This window comes from Drosophila sulfurigaster, chromosome 3, assembly GCF_023558435.1.
Source record: "Drosophila sulfurigaster albostrigata strain 15112-1811.04 chromosome 3, ASM2355843v2, whole genome shotgun sequence".
Classification (NCBI taxonomy): Eukaryota; Metazoa; Arthropoda; class Insecta; order Diptera; family Drosophilidae; genus Drosophila; species Drosophila sulfurigaster.
In genome coordinates, this window is record NC_084883.1 from 8,652,535 (window position 1) to 8,666,891 (window position 14,357).

The 14,357-nt window shown below is 38.5% G+C and overlaps 1 protein-coding gene across 1 annotated transcript in view; it reads left to right on the plus strand.

Annotated features, from left to right (window-relative positions):
* The window catches only part of LOC133841366 (serine-rich adhesin for platelets), a 97,263-nt gene extending 82,950 nt beyond the window's left edge, over positions 1-14,313 (plus strand). Inside the window, 10 exon segments of the mRNA XM_062273783.1 lie at positions 3,681-4,116; positions 4,408-4,430; positions 4,432-5,134; positions 6,149-7,406; positions 8,616-8,851; positions 11,486-11,666; positions 12,440-12,493; positions 12,898-12,981; positions 13,083-13,231; positions 13,314-14,313. Of these exon segments, the coding sequence (XP_062129767.1) occupies positions 3,681-4,116; positions 4,408-4,430; positions 4,432-5,134; positions 6,149-7,406; positions 8,616-8,851; positions 11,486-11,666; positions 12,440-12,493; positions 12,898-12,981; positions 13,083-13,231; positions 13,314-13,438 (3,249 nt within the window). The 3' untranslated portion in view covers positions 13,439-14,313.
* Positions 14,314-14,357: the final 44 nt, after the last annotated feature.

A 14,357-nucleotide genomic window follows, 5' to 3' on the forward strand; every position in this document is an offset into this window, starting at 1 on the left:
CTATAAATTTGCCAGGCTACCTTTTTGTGAGAATTTTGTATTGCATACGTTCAGGCGCAACTGAGATAATAACTCAGGCAGACAGAATGCGTTGTAAATTGGAGATATATGCTTTGGAAATTAATGAGAAATGCCTAGGAACTTGATTAAATTGCTTAAAAGCTAAGCAGCAAACAACAATTTTGATTTTTGCTATTTTCATTTTAAAAAAATCAGCTAATTTGTACTTCTAATTTGAAATTACCTATGAAATGAGCTTGAGATTTAGTCTAAATATGTGTCCTCTATTTCTTTTAGTGGTTGAATTGAATTAAGAAACTTATTCAGAAAAAAAGTTGTCTTCATTCAAAACATACGATTTGGAAATGAATGAGCAATGCATAAGAACATTATCGAATATTTCAAGACAATTTGATAAGAATCTTTTTATTTTAATTAACTTACGAAAAACACAAAATTACTGCTGATAATTTGAAGCAACTAAACTACATTTTATGCTCATGATATTTTCTTGAGGTGTGTTTCAACTGTTTGGTTAATTGTACTGGTTGAATTACTTTATGCATAAATATGCAGAAAAAAATCTTTAAAAAAAAAACACATAAAAATGTTAATTGGAAGTGCACCACTGAAAGTTGTAAATACGAAATTTTATTTTTTAGAACAATCTGGTATATTTTGTACTGAATGGTATATTTCGAATGTAGTAGTTCATCGATATACCAAATATACATTTTTGTATATTTTATAGTATTTTCGGTAAATTTTTGTAACAACATTTCACTGTTTCACTGCTTTTATTGGGATGCGGATATCTCCTAATCGAGCACACATGACTGTAGCTTTCTCACTTTTTAAATTTGTCATAAGCTCTCGAAAAATAGTAGCAAATACAACACTAAATTGTTAAAATAAAAAATGTTAATTAGCTGTAGCACCTAAGTGGAGCACGCTTGGCAAGCTACTTAAGCCAACGTTGGGTGCATGGCACATCAATAATGCTCACATCCTCAGTGCAACTGTGGCGCTGTCATCAGGACTAAATCAGCTTTTAATTTCCGCTCATTTGCGAAACTACTGCGACGGCTGTGCGACAATAGATCGACGACAAGGCCTCATTACGAGCAATACTATACACGTTTGGGAGAGGGGGGAGAGGGGAGAGATATAGCTCGTAGTAAAACCCGTTTTGTTCTTCAACTTTTCAGCCGCGGGCTCAGCATTCGCATGGGTTGAGGATGGTCGCCATTCAATTGAGCGTGTGTAAATATGTTGAAAAGTTAATTCATTGCACATCATTGCATCAGACTGTATCTCTGTGTGTGTGTGTGTGTGTGTGTGGCAGCATATAGTGACTGTCAGTGTCGTCGGCGGTTGCCGTCTGTTTGCCGCCTGTTTGCATAAAGGACACAGCACATTTACGTTGCCTCCTTTTCATTAATATTTTCCCTCGTTTTCCTTCGTCGTTTTGTTGTAGTTTTCACTTTTTTTCCTGTGCACTTTTTGTGGCACCGCCGTGTGTCATAAATTTAGTTCGATTTGCTGTTCAACGACATTAACGAGCGAGCGAGGACCAGAGAGTCCTGCACCTGGTTTATAATGAATTTTGTCCTGCCACCTAAGTAGTTGTCGCTGTTTGTTTTTATCGCTGTCACTGCCAGTAAGTGTCAAGTTTTTAATGCAGTTTCCCGCACGTGGCAATGAAATTTTTCAAACTCTTAATTATGTGCAGAGACAAATTGCATTGCTTAGAAAGCTCTTAAATTTCATATTTCCCATATTTTATTTGATTTAACTTAATCGCATTGCAAGCATTCATTCAATTTGTGTATTTTTATTGGTTCAGCGCGCTTTTAACAGTCTGATAAAAATTCATTTAATTACCGCAATTGCCATCGACACACACACACATAAATGTTCTATTTGCATTTGTTTCTTACACTTTTAACACTTTTTTCTATACTGTCACGTTCGCTGCTTATTTTTATTGCCTCTGTTTTTTCGTCCTCACCGTATTTATTGTTGTTATTTTGCACTACAATTATGTTAATTTCCTATGCAAATAAAATTTAATTGAAGCTCTGGCCGGGGCACGTCGCGGCCCACGACGACGCCGCCGTCGCCGTCGCCACCAACGATGGGCAACAACCCGCACTTAGGCAACTTCAACTTCGACGCCCCGGCATTAATATGCTCGCTGCCTTCATCCCTTCTTCGTCCCTTCTCGTTCGTGTCCTTATGGTCTGCCTCCATTTAGAGAACGTCGCCAGCATTAATTGCCAATAATTATATTGGTTTACCTTTCTACGTTTTTCCCTCTTCTCTTCTTTTTTTCTTCTTGTAAATATATTTTTCCATGGCTCCTTCTCTAAATGACCAAAGCTTGAAAAGGTGCAATAAAATGTTTGTGCGGATTTAAGATCTCAGCAATAAATATTGCTTGATGAACTTAGGCATTAATTATGCAAAAAGTATATTAAAAATGTCTAAATATAGGTACAAACAATTAATTTAATATTTTCTTTATCCTTAACTCCTTCTCTAAATTGTCCAAACTTGAAAAGGTGCAATAAAGTGTTTGTTTTTTTGCCTAAATTTATATTAAGTGTAAATTTTTATTAGACAATAACTAGATTAATTTATCGTTTTATATTTTTATATACCATGTACATACATATTTTTAATTTTCTAAATTTCCAAACCTAGAAAACGCAATCAAAATATGTTGTGTGGATTTAGACATTAATTATGCAAAGAGCATATTATAAAAGTTTGTTCAAAGCATTGAAATTAATAATAAATGTAAACTAGCCAAACTATAATATATAATATTTTTCTTATCTGTCTAGTATATTTTGTTCTTGTTGCTATATTTTGAATGTAGTACTAAATCAATAAACCATCTTTGGTATGTCTTCATTTAAAAAAAATCATTCAAAGATACGTAAAAATGCTTGTGGAAATTTAATATTTTGACTTACCCAAATTTAGACATTAATAGCAATGTATTTGAAATGACATAGAATTAATACAAAATTTAGTTGAATTAAATAAGGTTTAGGATATCAATTGAGGTAAATTGAGCAATTTAAGTTGGTGTTTCCTTATTTTGTTTGGTAAATACCCCCCGTAGAATAAAACACTCGCAGTCGCAATTGCAACCAATTAAATTTGCATAAATTGCGACAGAGAGAGAGAGAGATAGAGAGCGAGAACACAATAAGTGTCAAACAATAAAAGTGCGTTGACAATTACAACAAAAATTAAATTAACTTATTAACTCGTATAGCCCCGCGCGTGATATGTTCAAACATGTAAATGAACAGAGCTGAACAACGGCTGACAAAGTGTAATGTAATACGAGTCAATGCGCTGTGCTGTGCCTGTCGCTTAAATAATAATCCAATCAGCAAACATTGGGACCCCTGTGTGCCACAATGAATGGGGCGTGGGTTGGAGGGGGGCGTGGTCAAACAATTGACAGTGCTCGTGGGTATTATGTAATTACCAAATGCGCAAATATAATTTAATAAATGCAATCACAGCGCATCGATTCATTAGCTCCACTCACCATGGCGTATACGTAATATGTTTTAGGTGCTCTCGCAGTTGCTCACAACACACACACCCAAAATGTGATTTACATTTTAACTAATCAATTGTATTTCGCTTGTTTACAGGACTACGACAAGGAGATCAGCTGCCACAAGATTCATTCGCCAGGCAGCGGCAGCCATTCGCACCTTCCCCTGCAACACCATCATCAAGCACATCAACAGCAGCAGCAGCAGCAACAGTTGCACTTGCACCACAATCACAGCAACAATGAGGATGACATGGAGCCAACGCTGCTCTCACCCGCCCATTCCATTCACTCAGGCTACGACTCAAAGGAGCACGTCAAGGAGTTAGAATTCTACAAGAATCTGGCAGCGAAAGCTGCCTCGCTAGCCAATCATCATCCGCATGAGACGAACTCTGGGTCGCCGTTGCCCATGCAAATTGATGCAGATGCGGACGAGGATGAGCCAGAGGATCATTCGGCTGAGGCGTTGCGTATACGACACGAGGAGCAGGCGCAGGCCAAGGCATTCGCAGCGCATCTGAATGGAACTAGTGAGTACATATCGAACGCCAAAAAGAAAAAAAGAACAATTGTCATAGGGGATGGAAATAGTTTGAAATTGTAAAATATATAACTGCAACTTATTGGGACAGTTTCCATCCCTGTTTAGAATTTAAGCACACACACGCAAAAGAGTAAACTAACAATTAGTGTTGACTTGAGGCTTCTCTTCACTTCTCTCGAACATTACCTTTGACATTTCCCCTAATTATTTGCAGAGCTTCAGCTAAACTAATGACAACATTTTGTGTGTTTTCACCACTCTTCCCTCTCTCATCTAGTGCAAGACATGATAAATTTGCAAAAAATTACAAAATTTGGCCACGCTGCAGCAGCAGCAACATCAACAGCATCATCAGCAGCAGCAGCAACAACAACAGCAACAACATTCACATTCGCATCATTCCCATCATCATCCCGCCACAGCTGCTGCACTCGCAAGTCTTCAGGGCTTAGCTGCCTCCGTTTTCAACTCGCCATTGAATCTGAGCGTCGGCGCCGAAGCTGTGACAACAGCGGCAGCAACAGCAACTGGAGTCAGCTCCACGGCAACTGCGGCGACGGCAACGAGTGTCTCACCCGGCAACAGCAGCAGCAGCAACAACAACAACAATGCCAGCAACAGCAACAACAACAACAACACAGGCAGCAACAACAACAACAATAGTAACAACAGCAGTTGCCACAACGGCAACAAGCACAAGACATCAAAGGGCAACAGCAACACGAACAACAGCAGCAGCAGCAACAGCAGCAGCTCAGCGGGCGGCAACTCCTCGAACAGCCAACAGCAGCAGCCACAGGATAATCCCAGCAGCAGCAGCTCACCGCACGCCCATCCACTGAACGCGACAACCCTGGCGAATGTTTTAGCTGCGGCGACCGCATCGCCACCGCCAGCGCTTCAGGCGCCTCCAGCCAGCGCCCAGATGCCGCAACTGATACTCGCCTCCGGCCAGCTGGTGCAGGGTGTCCAGGGTGCCCAGCTGCTCATACCCACGGCTCAAGGTGGGTGCAAATAGTAGCTATCTATGGCATATACTAGACAAATACATGCAAATGAGTTGGATGTGTGCGCATATAGGATTAGCATTCGCTTTAGTTGTGTGGGTATCAATAACATAGTTGACTTCACTTGACTCCGGCTTATGCCGCAGACCAAGGCAATAGCTCACCGCGGTTATTAAAGCCAAAGCCACAGCCACAGCCATAAACAGAGTCAGAGTCAAAGCCAGAGTCTGAGGCTAAGGTAGAGCCATAGCTAAAGCGATTAGGTGAACTTTTAATTTCCTTAGCATACTTCTCTTCTTTTTGGTATACGATATCAATATTTCATAACAAATAAGAAAGCTAACTTCGAGTGTTCTAGACTGAAAGATACCCGCTAACCAATTTGAGTAAAAACAAAACAGTGCGGTATTAAAATGAACCGAATTATGATATAATATTTTTAAATATGTCGAATTATTCTAACGCAAATATACTAAAATATACCAAAGACTATAATTTTTGATATAGTACTACATTATAAATATACCATAGAGTACAAAAGTAAGGCAATATGGTAATTGCCTACCAAAGCTTACAAAAGAATTTCTTAAATAAGTTCTACAGTGATCAAGAATATATAGCGACGGAGTTTTCAGTTATATTTTCGTAAAAATAGTAGAAAATTAGATAAAATTAAAAAAATAATGTAAGGAGCAATAGATGCAAATTTAAGAGAAAAAAGTAATTCCAAAAAACCTTAACATATTCAGTAAAATTGGTTTGAAAAGCTTTACGTGAAAACAGATTGGAGTGATTGCATTCACTGCACTCGAGGTAATTCTAGTCTTTTTAGTTTAGAGGTAAATAAGTCATATAAAAGGAGATTTACCAATTCAAGAGGAGGTGAAAAACCTAAAAATAATAATTAAAATAATCATCCAGAGATATAGTACTAAAAAGTCTTTTCAACTTTAGTTTTTATTGTCACTTTTTTTCATATCAAATCTCATATATCGTTGTTCTTTTCTGTAGGCATTGCTGTGCAGACGATTCTCACGATTCCTGTGAGTCCACAAATCCCCACCAGCGAACAGTTTCTGCCCAATGCATTCGGAGCCTTTGCCAGCTACCAGCAGCAACAGCAGCAGCAACAACAACAGCAACAACAGCAGCAGCAACGGGAACTGTTGGCTCCACCATTGGCTGCACTGCAACATGCGCCAGCCTTGCCACAATTGGCACAGACACCAACGAATTTACTGAAGCCCAATCTCTTCTCAACGGGCGTGCAACAATTGCTGACAGCACTGCATCCCGAGTTGTTTGCTGCAGCCGCTGCCAACCATCAGCAACAGCAACGGGAGCAGCAGCAACAGCAATTGGCGGCAGCAGCAGCCGCCGCTGCGGCAGCCAGTCACCTGCCACACGCCCACCTCGCTGCCGATTTGCGACGCTCGGCGGAACGTACGCCTCCAGCGGGCTCTCCGACTGTGGGCAGTCCGGTGCCGGTGAAGCAGCCGCCGCCTCCTCCGCCTCCCGGAGCAGCTTACTTGCTGCAGCAGCAATTGCACATTAAGCCCGAGACGCAGACGCATCTGCATCATCACCTGCACAGCACAGCGGCAACGAGCACATCTTCGGCTTCGACCCATCCGCAGATCACTTTGCGGCATCCCGATGAGCTGACCGCGCCACAGTTGGACCTAAAGCCCCTCGAGCTGAGCAGCAGCAGCAGCAGCGTCTCGCCACCTGCCCTGCCTCCATCTGCGGCATTGGCGCGACATCACTTCGGGCACAATCTACGCAGCGCAGCCACGTCCTCGCCCAAGCACAGTCCGGGACGCGCCTCCTCCGGCTCAGCAGGCATCAATCTCAGCCAGCACCACGAGCGACTCGAGCGACGTTCGCACACGCCAACGGCCACAGCCACGAGAGCGGGCAGCGGACTGAGCTCGTCCAGCGCGTCGGCTGTGCATCATTTGCCACATGAGCGTGGTGCAAGCAGCTCCGGTGCTGGACGCCTCACGCCCTCAACCACAACCTCAGCAGCCACAGCCGCCGTCGGCAGCAGCAGCAACGAAAGAGGCTTCTCATCACCATTGTTTCGCACGCATTCGCCGCCTGTGCACGCCCTCAACATGGGCAGCTCGCCACGCCTGGAGCGCGACTATCTGGGCAACGGACCAAGCCTTAGTGGCAGCTCGAGTGCCGCCTCAGCAGCTGCTGCCGCCAGCTGTGCAGTAGCTGCGGCGTCTAGTTCCACGGGCAATGTACTTAGCAGCATCAATAGGTGAGCATTACATTGAATATATTATCAACAAATTAAGTTGTCTTTTATGTTTAATTTATTTAGCTCAATAATAATAATTTGTTAACTGCTTAAAAGAAGTAAAGCTAAAATGAGTATATTTTAATTTCTCTTAATTTTGTTTTTATAAAATCTTATATTATGTATTTTATACAATCTGGTATATTTTTTACTTTTGGCATATCTTGAATGTTAAGGTATATGTTTAATTTAACTAGTTGATAATATTTTAATTGGTTTACAATAGAAAAGTTAAAATTATTTTTGTACCTCTTAATTTTCTCTTTTATTTTTATACAATCTGGTATTCTTTATATTTTTGGTATATCTTGATTGTATATTTACTTATACACAATTTGGTATATTTTCTATTTTTTGCGCACCTTAAAAGTTAATGTATATCGTTACTCTAAGTATAGCTTTTGGTATATTTGAGTATTTTTTCAATATGTTTATGTGGTATTTTCCACAGATAATTCCGCTTTCGCATTATTTTGCTTCTATTGAAGAAGAGCAGCAAATATCTCACAAAGGTCTTACTTACTTTTTGGCGGTCTTTACTGATCACTGTGTGACTTGCTATAAGCCCACAGCCTAAAGAGTAAAATATAGGATGCTATTACTATAGCGAGTTTTATATTTTCATTATTCTAGCCTGTGAATATATGACTTTTTGGCCAACCTAATATATCTGATACTACATATAAGTCCTGTAGATAAGCACCAAATTTGCTATGAAAGCAACTAACACAAGAAAATGTTTCTAGTATATTAATATTTGGATGTCATACGACCACAAATCTCATCTATACTTATTTTTAATTAAATTCAATTTCAATAACAGATTAAGATTTAAAATATACCGAAAAATACTAAAATATACCAAACACAATATCAGATTTATAGAATTGACTAGTATATTCAATGACATACGACCACAAATCTCGTCAATATTCTCATTAAAATCAATTCAATTTCAATAATAGATAAACAGTTAAAATATACCAAAATAGTATACCGCGAATACTAAAATATACTAAATACAAATACAAAAATATACTAAATACACCTATAATTTTATAAAAATCGCTTTGAATAATTATTATCTTATCAAAATTACTTTAATTTTTATGTGGAGTATTTTTTATTTTTAATCAAATCATTGTTGAACATTTTTCACTTTCCATGCAGACTCAACGCCTCGAACGGCGAGCTGACCATCACCAAATCCCACGGCCCCCCAACGTCGACTGCGACGCGAGCCTCGTCTGCCTCGCCGCGTGATGATTCTCCTGGGCCAGGACCATCGACATCTGGAGTCTCGCTGATGCAGCCACTCAAGCTGAGTCCATCGTCGAGGAGCGAACCTTCGCACATGTCGCCCAATGGCAATGAGAATGATAATGACCTGCTCATGGATTCACCGAGTGAGTAAAGATCGCCTCTTTTTTATTGCACTCAATTCAAGACTAAGTCATAAGTTAGAGTAGCTTAAGAGATGCCCGAGGCTAAAGTATACCTCAAGATGAATAGTTGAACTATGAGTAGATGCGCTTGCTAATCGCAACAACTTATCCAAGTCTTGGCTTGCTACTGACGCGTGACAGCTTCGATGCTGCTGCTAATTTGTCTAACACTTTTGCCTGACATCTTTCAACTTTTGGCAACACGTTGCCGAAAATCTTCTTGGCTGCTGCTTCGCGCATCCTTTCGCGGCTGCATCAATTATGAACCATGTCCCGAAGAAGTCGTGTAAATTCAGAGCGAAACTTTTGCACACACTCCCGTTTCAAATATTTCCATATCCATCCACTGTCGCACACTCCCTTTAATTTGGCCTGGAACTTTGCATGCATTTTCTTCTTTTAGAAATTACACAAAATCCATCCAAGTTGTTAGCACTTGTTTTCATTTGAAACACAGTCAAAAGTTTCATGTCGGATTGCGTTAATTAATGTTGGAAAAAGTTGCCGAAAATGATTTACTGCTTACATACTCGTATAGCATTCATACGCCCCGTTGCCCATGCTACTTTATAGCTCTTAAAATATCAAATCATCAACGGCAACTGCATCAATTCAAAATTACTCACAACTCACAATATTTCATTGACCCTCCACTCGAATTTCATTTTTTGCCCTTTTTCTAACGGCTTCCCATTGAACATACATTATGTATGTGTATGTTATGGTATATATTTGTATGTGTGTGTGTGTGTGTGTGTGCATTTGATACTTCAATATTCATACTAATTGTGTAAGCAAATATTTTGATTTTTATTTTAGAATTCGGCTAGCCGAAGAGCAATTTTATCCTCTTGAAAAAAATGTTTTAGAAATGTGGCAAATGAAATGATTGCAGCTAAAAACGTCAATAAATAAATTAAATGATTATGCATAAATGTAAATATGTCTAAAATTAATCAAATTAACCTGAATATAAAAGAGTGTTTCGGCAGTTTGTTTTAATACGTTTATAAAAAAGCTAATTTAGAAAATATAATCAATTTTAAATATAAAATTTAATGGGCAATTTAAGGTAGCTTTATAATTATAAAATATTATTCAGAAAATGCTAGAATGCTATTAATAAGCTTTTTTATTTATTAAAATAAGAGTATATTGTTATACCAATTTTTGATATATTTTTATGTTCTTTGGTAATTTGGTAATTTTCTAAACATTAAGTCTTATTTTTAGGTTTTATTAAAATTGATTAGTCAGTTGTGCTTTTAGCGGTTTTTTGTGCACAATTTATATTAAACAAAAAATAACCATCATCATAATTTTTGATTAGAAATTTAACAATTTTTGTCGAACTATGTTTGTTTTTTGATTAGAACAATAGAGAATAAAAACATTATTGTTGACTCGACTTGAGTAACTAAATTGTAATAAGTCTAACAAAGCAGTGCATGATCTCAGTATAGAAAGTGGTTTAGAGGCAGCTCTTAGCGCCCTTAATTGAAACTTTGGATGCATTAAAAATGCAATCAGCACAACAAGAATTGAAACCCCACGTCCTCCTCCCTCTCTCCTCCTTCTCTCCTCTTCGTTTAGTAGTATGCAACGTGGTCTCAATTGCATTGGAGTATCGTTTGCTTGTGCCTTCGGCTACTAGGTATTTGATGGGTTGCTGTCTAGTGCCGCATCGCATACAAATTGCAGACAATATGCAGCTTAATTACTACTAATTGATGCATACAAAAACTTAAGATGTTTTTGTATTTAATGACATATTTCACTCGCTCGAAGCCAGCAAACAAACAACAAAGCTGCGACAACAGCAGCCCAAGTTATGCCTTTGCCAAGGATGCAGATGAGTTTGCGTAAGGCGAAGAAGGAGGAGAAGGAGGATTGAGGTCTGAAGCTGTTGCTGTTGCTGTTGCTGTTGTTATATCTGGGGTATGGGGTGCATCTTAATTACCGCTAAAGCGTCAGGCTGCAGTTACAGTCAAGTGAATGGCTTTGCTTTCGCAATGACTTGACTTGACTTGGCTGCCTGATGATGCCGGAGCATCATCCGCGTCGTAGACGTTGCTGTTGTCGTCTCCTTGTTGTCGCTTGCATATCATTAATAAATAAATCAAATTTCTGTGCGTGTAGTTTGCTCGTTGAGTGTCGCATCTGAGGCAGCCAACGAACAGCAGCTGCTAACAAATTAAGCAGATAAAGGCAATAAGTTTCTACGTTTTGCCTAATAGACAAGCATAACAAGAGCTAAGTGGCAGCAATAATAATAACAGCAACGGCAACTAAAACAACAACGACAACCACCTTCGAATGTCGCTTCCTGGGCAAGGGCAAATGAGTTTTATCAATTTACCTAAGACACTCTAATAATATTTCGCAATTACCGCAATTAACTGTAATTAAGAGCCACGACTCGGCAGCAGTTTATGTCGTCATTTTGCATTGACGTTTATTACCTCGAATCGACAGTCCGACAGACAATTGCCTGTCTTTGTGTAGTATGTAGTAGCTTAGCACTTAAGTACCATTAAATAGCAATACGCATACGCAGTGTTGACTTTAACCCTTGAATTTAAACGCATCTTTCAGATGAACCCACCATTAATCAGGCAACCACAAATGTGGTCGATGGCATCGATCTGGACGAGATCAAGGAGTTTGCCAAGGCATTCAAGCTGCGTCGCCTCTCGCTGGGCCTCACCCAGACCCAGGTGGGGCAGGCTTTATCGGTGACCGAGGGACCCGCCTACAGTCAGAGTGCCATATGCAGGTGAGCTATGAATAGAACGCTTGATTCACAGATACAAAACAAACATTATTCAATTAAGCTATTCACACCGGGTCTATTCTAAAGTGATAATAATAAACGTTAGTTAACAAATTAATTACATAAGTTCTATTTGCAAATGTGAAAAATGTTTTCAAGTATTGCCAATTGCGAGAAATAATTACCTACTTGTAATTCTATCAATTAGTGTTGAAAACAAAATGTAGGGAACATTATTGTAAATTCAATCTGAACTCTACTTTTTATATTTCATTTCAATTTAATCTGATTTAAGTAAGAGTCTCAATATTTCCATGTTCAATTTTGCAATAAAATTTAATTTCTTTTTAATTATTGTAGTAAATCGTTAGGATTTTTCATTTTCTTTCTTAAGCCAACACAAATTTCAAACACTTTAATTTTAATTAGTTTTATAATATTTCTGGAACAAGTTTGTAGAGTGCCAGGACATTTCGAACATGCTTTGAAAAAAATAATATAAAATGCAAATACATATATTTCTAATACATCTAGTGTAATAAATACAGAAATAATTTTTATTCATATATGCTAAATTAGTTAATTGTTTAATCAAAGTGATCAAAAATAATGCAAAATTAATTTTATTTATTTTATTTGTTTATTTTTGAATCGCCAATCGCAAATCGTCAAATCGCCAACTGTCTCCTTCTCCTTCTCACACTCTCAACTGCGACTGTCCAAAAAAAAAAAAAACAAAACTGTCAATCAAACCCCAAATGACAAAATGCAAGCAGTGCACTCGCTGCTCAGATGTATGCCGCTCAACTGTCGACGCAACAACAGAACATGTATGTGTGTGTGTACTCGTGTGTGTGTGTGTGTGTGTGCGGGTGTGAAACCTAACTAAAGTGCTAGAGCTCATTTATTTCAGTTTTTGGTTTCGTTATTATTTTCATTTACAAGTATGCGCTTTTCAACAAAAAAAAAAAGAAAACAATTTGAAAATAAATTGGCCAGGGCATTGCCAATGAGCAATTTCAGCAGCAATCTAATATTGTACGAGTTTTTGGTTAACGAAATACAAAAACAAAAGAAAACTATTTAAAAAAAATGAAAAGTGAATGCGAAAAGTATGCTACTTGACAATGTCCTGGCACTTTAGTTACGTTTCTTTTACGTTCGTTTAATTCGCGCACACAGGCGTGAGAGTGAGAGTAGCTCTAATACTAAAAAAGACCCACTATATCTCTAGGTTCGAGAAACTGGACATCACACCAAAGAGTGCGCAGAAAATCAAGCCCGTCCTCGAGCGTTGGATGAAGGAGGCCGAAGAGAGGTGAGAGTATGGAGGCAGTTCCACGCGCCGTTCCACCACACACCTGACTATCAATACTAAACTGCATTTCTATCTATCCACACCCACACTCGACACTTTAGTCACTGGAATCGCTACAAGTCGGGCCAAAATCATTTGACTGACTACATCGGCGTGGAGCCCTCGAAGAAGCGCAAGCGTCGCACATCGTTCACACCTCAGGCGCTGGAGCTGTTGAATGCGCACTTTGAGCGCAATACGCATCCATCGGGTGAGTGGTAACTTTCATCGCAACCCAAAAACCATTGCATACTTTTGGGCATGCCATAATAATACTCTTTCCCTATAAACAGGCACCGAAATCACTGGACTGGCGCATCAGCTGGGCTACGAACGTGAAGTGATTCGCATTTGGTTCTGCAACAAGCGGCAAGCACTCAAGAACACTGTGCGAATGATGTCCAAGGGCATGGTCTAGTAGGACATGTACATAGAGGAAGAAAGAAAGTGAGAGCGCGAGCAAGAGCGAGAGAGATAGTATACTGTATATAGTTTGTGTGTATTATGTGATAGTTTTAAACAATTAGCGATTAGAGTCTAGGCCATGTAAAGTAAAAGGTGTGTCATAGCATTTACAATGAGTACGTATCTGAGTGTGTATCAGAGCATATGTCCCCAATATTAAATATATGGTATAAATAATGCGAGTGTATGTGTAATATTTACTATTTACGATTAATTACGATTATGAATAACATAACATCTAACCATATCCCAAATAGCCTAAAAGTAGTCTAAAGTCGAATGTCTCTAGGCGCAGACTTGTGCTGTTTTTAGGGCCCATTTTATAATATCGATGTGCCATTCCCAAAAATGAAAACAAAAAAGATAAACAAAAACGGAATATATAAATTAATGAAATACAAACAAGAATATTTAATGAATTCACAATTTAAAAACAAAAACGAAAATTTACATTTAACAATTTGTATGGCTAAGCGAAGAAAAAACCAAAAGGGCAACACAAAATGACACAATTGAGAAATTCTTGATAAATTTAAGCGATGATTAATAATACTTGCATTTAATGCGTTGGCTATATTCAAATAACATATATATACTAAACTGTATTTTATTTAAACCATTTATAAACGAATTATTAACTCTAGCAATTAACAATTCTCATTTGGCCATCAATACCTTTCCTTCCTCCCATCCAACAAACAAAAAACAAAAAAAGAAACAGAAATTGTATGGCAGCGCACTAAAAATTTAGAATAAGCAAATTTATGTAGCAATTTAAAATGATGGACAGAAAAAACGGAATATACGAAATATATAAAAAAAGATAAACATTTCAATTACAAAATTAAAATGGTACACAAGATGAAAGAAAA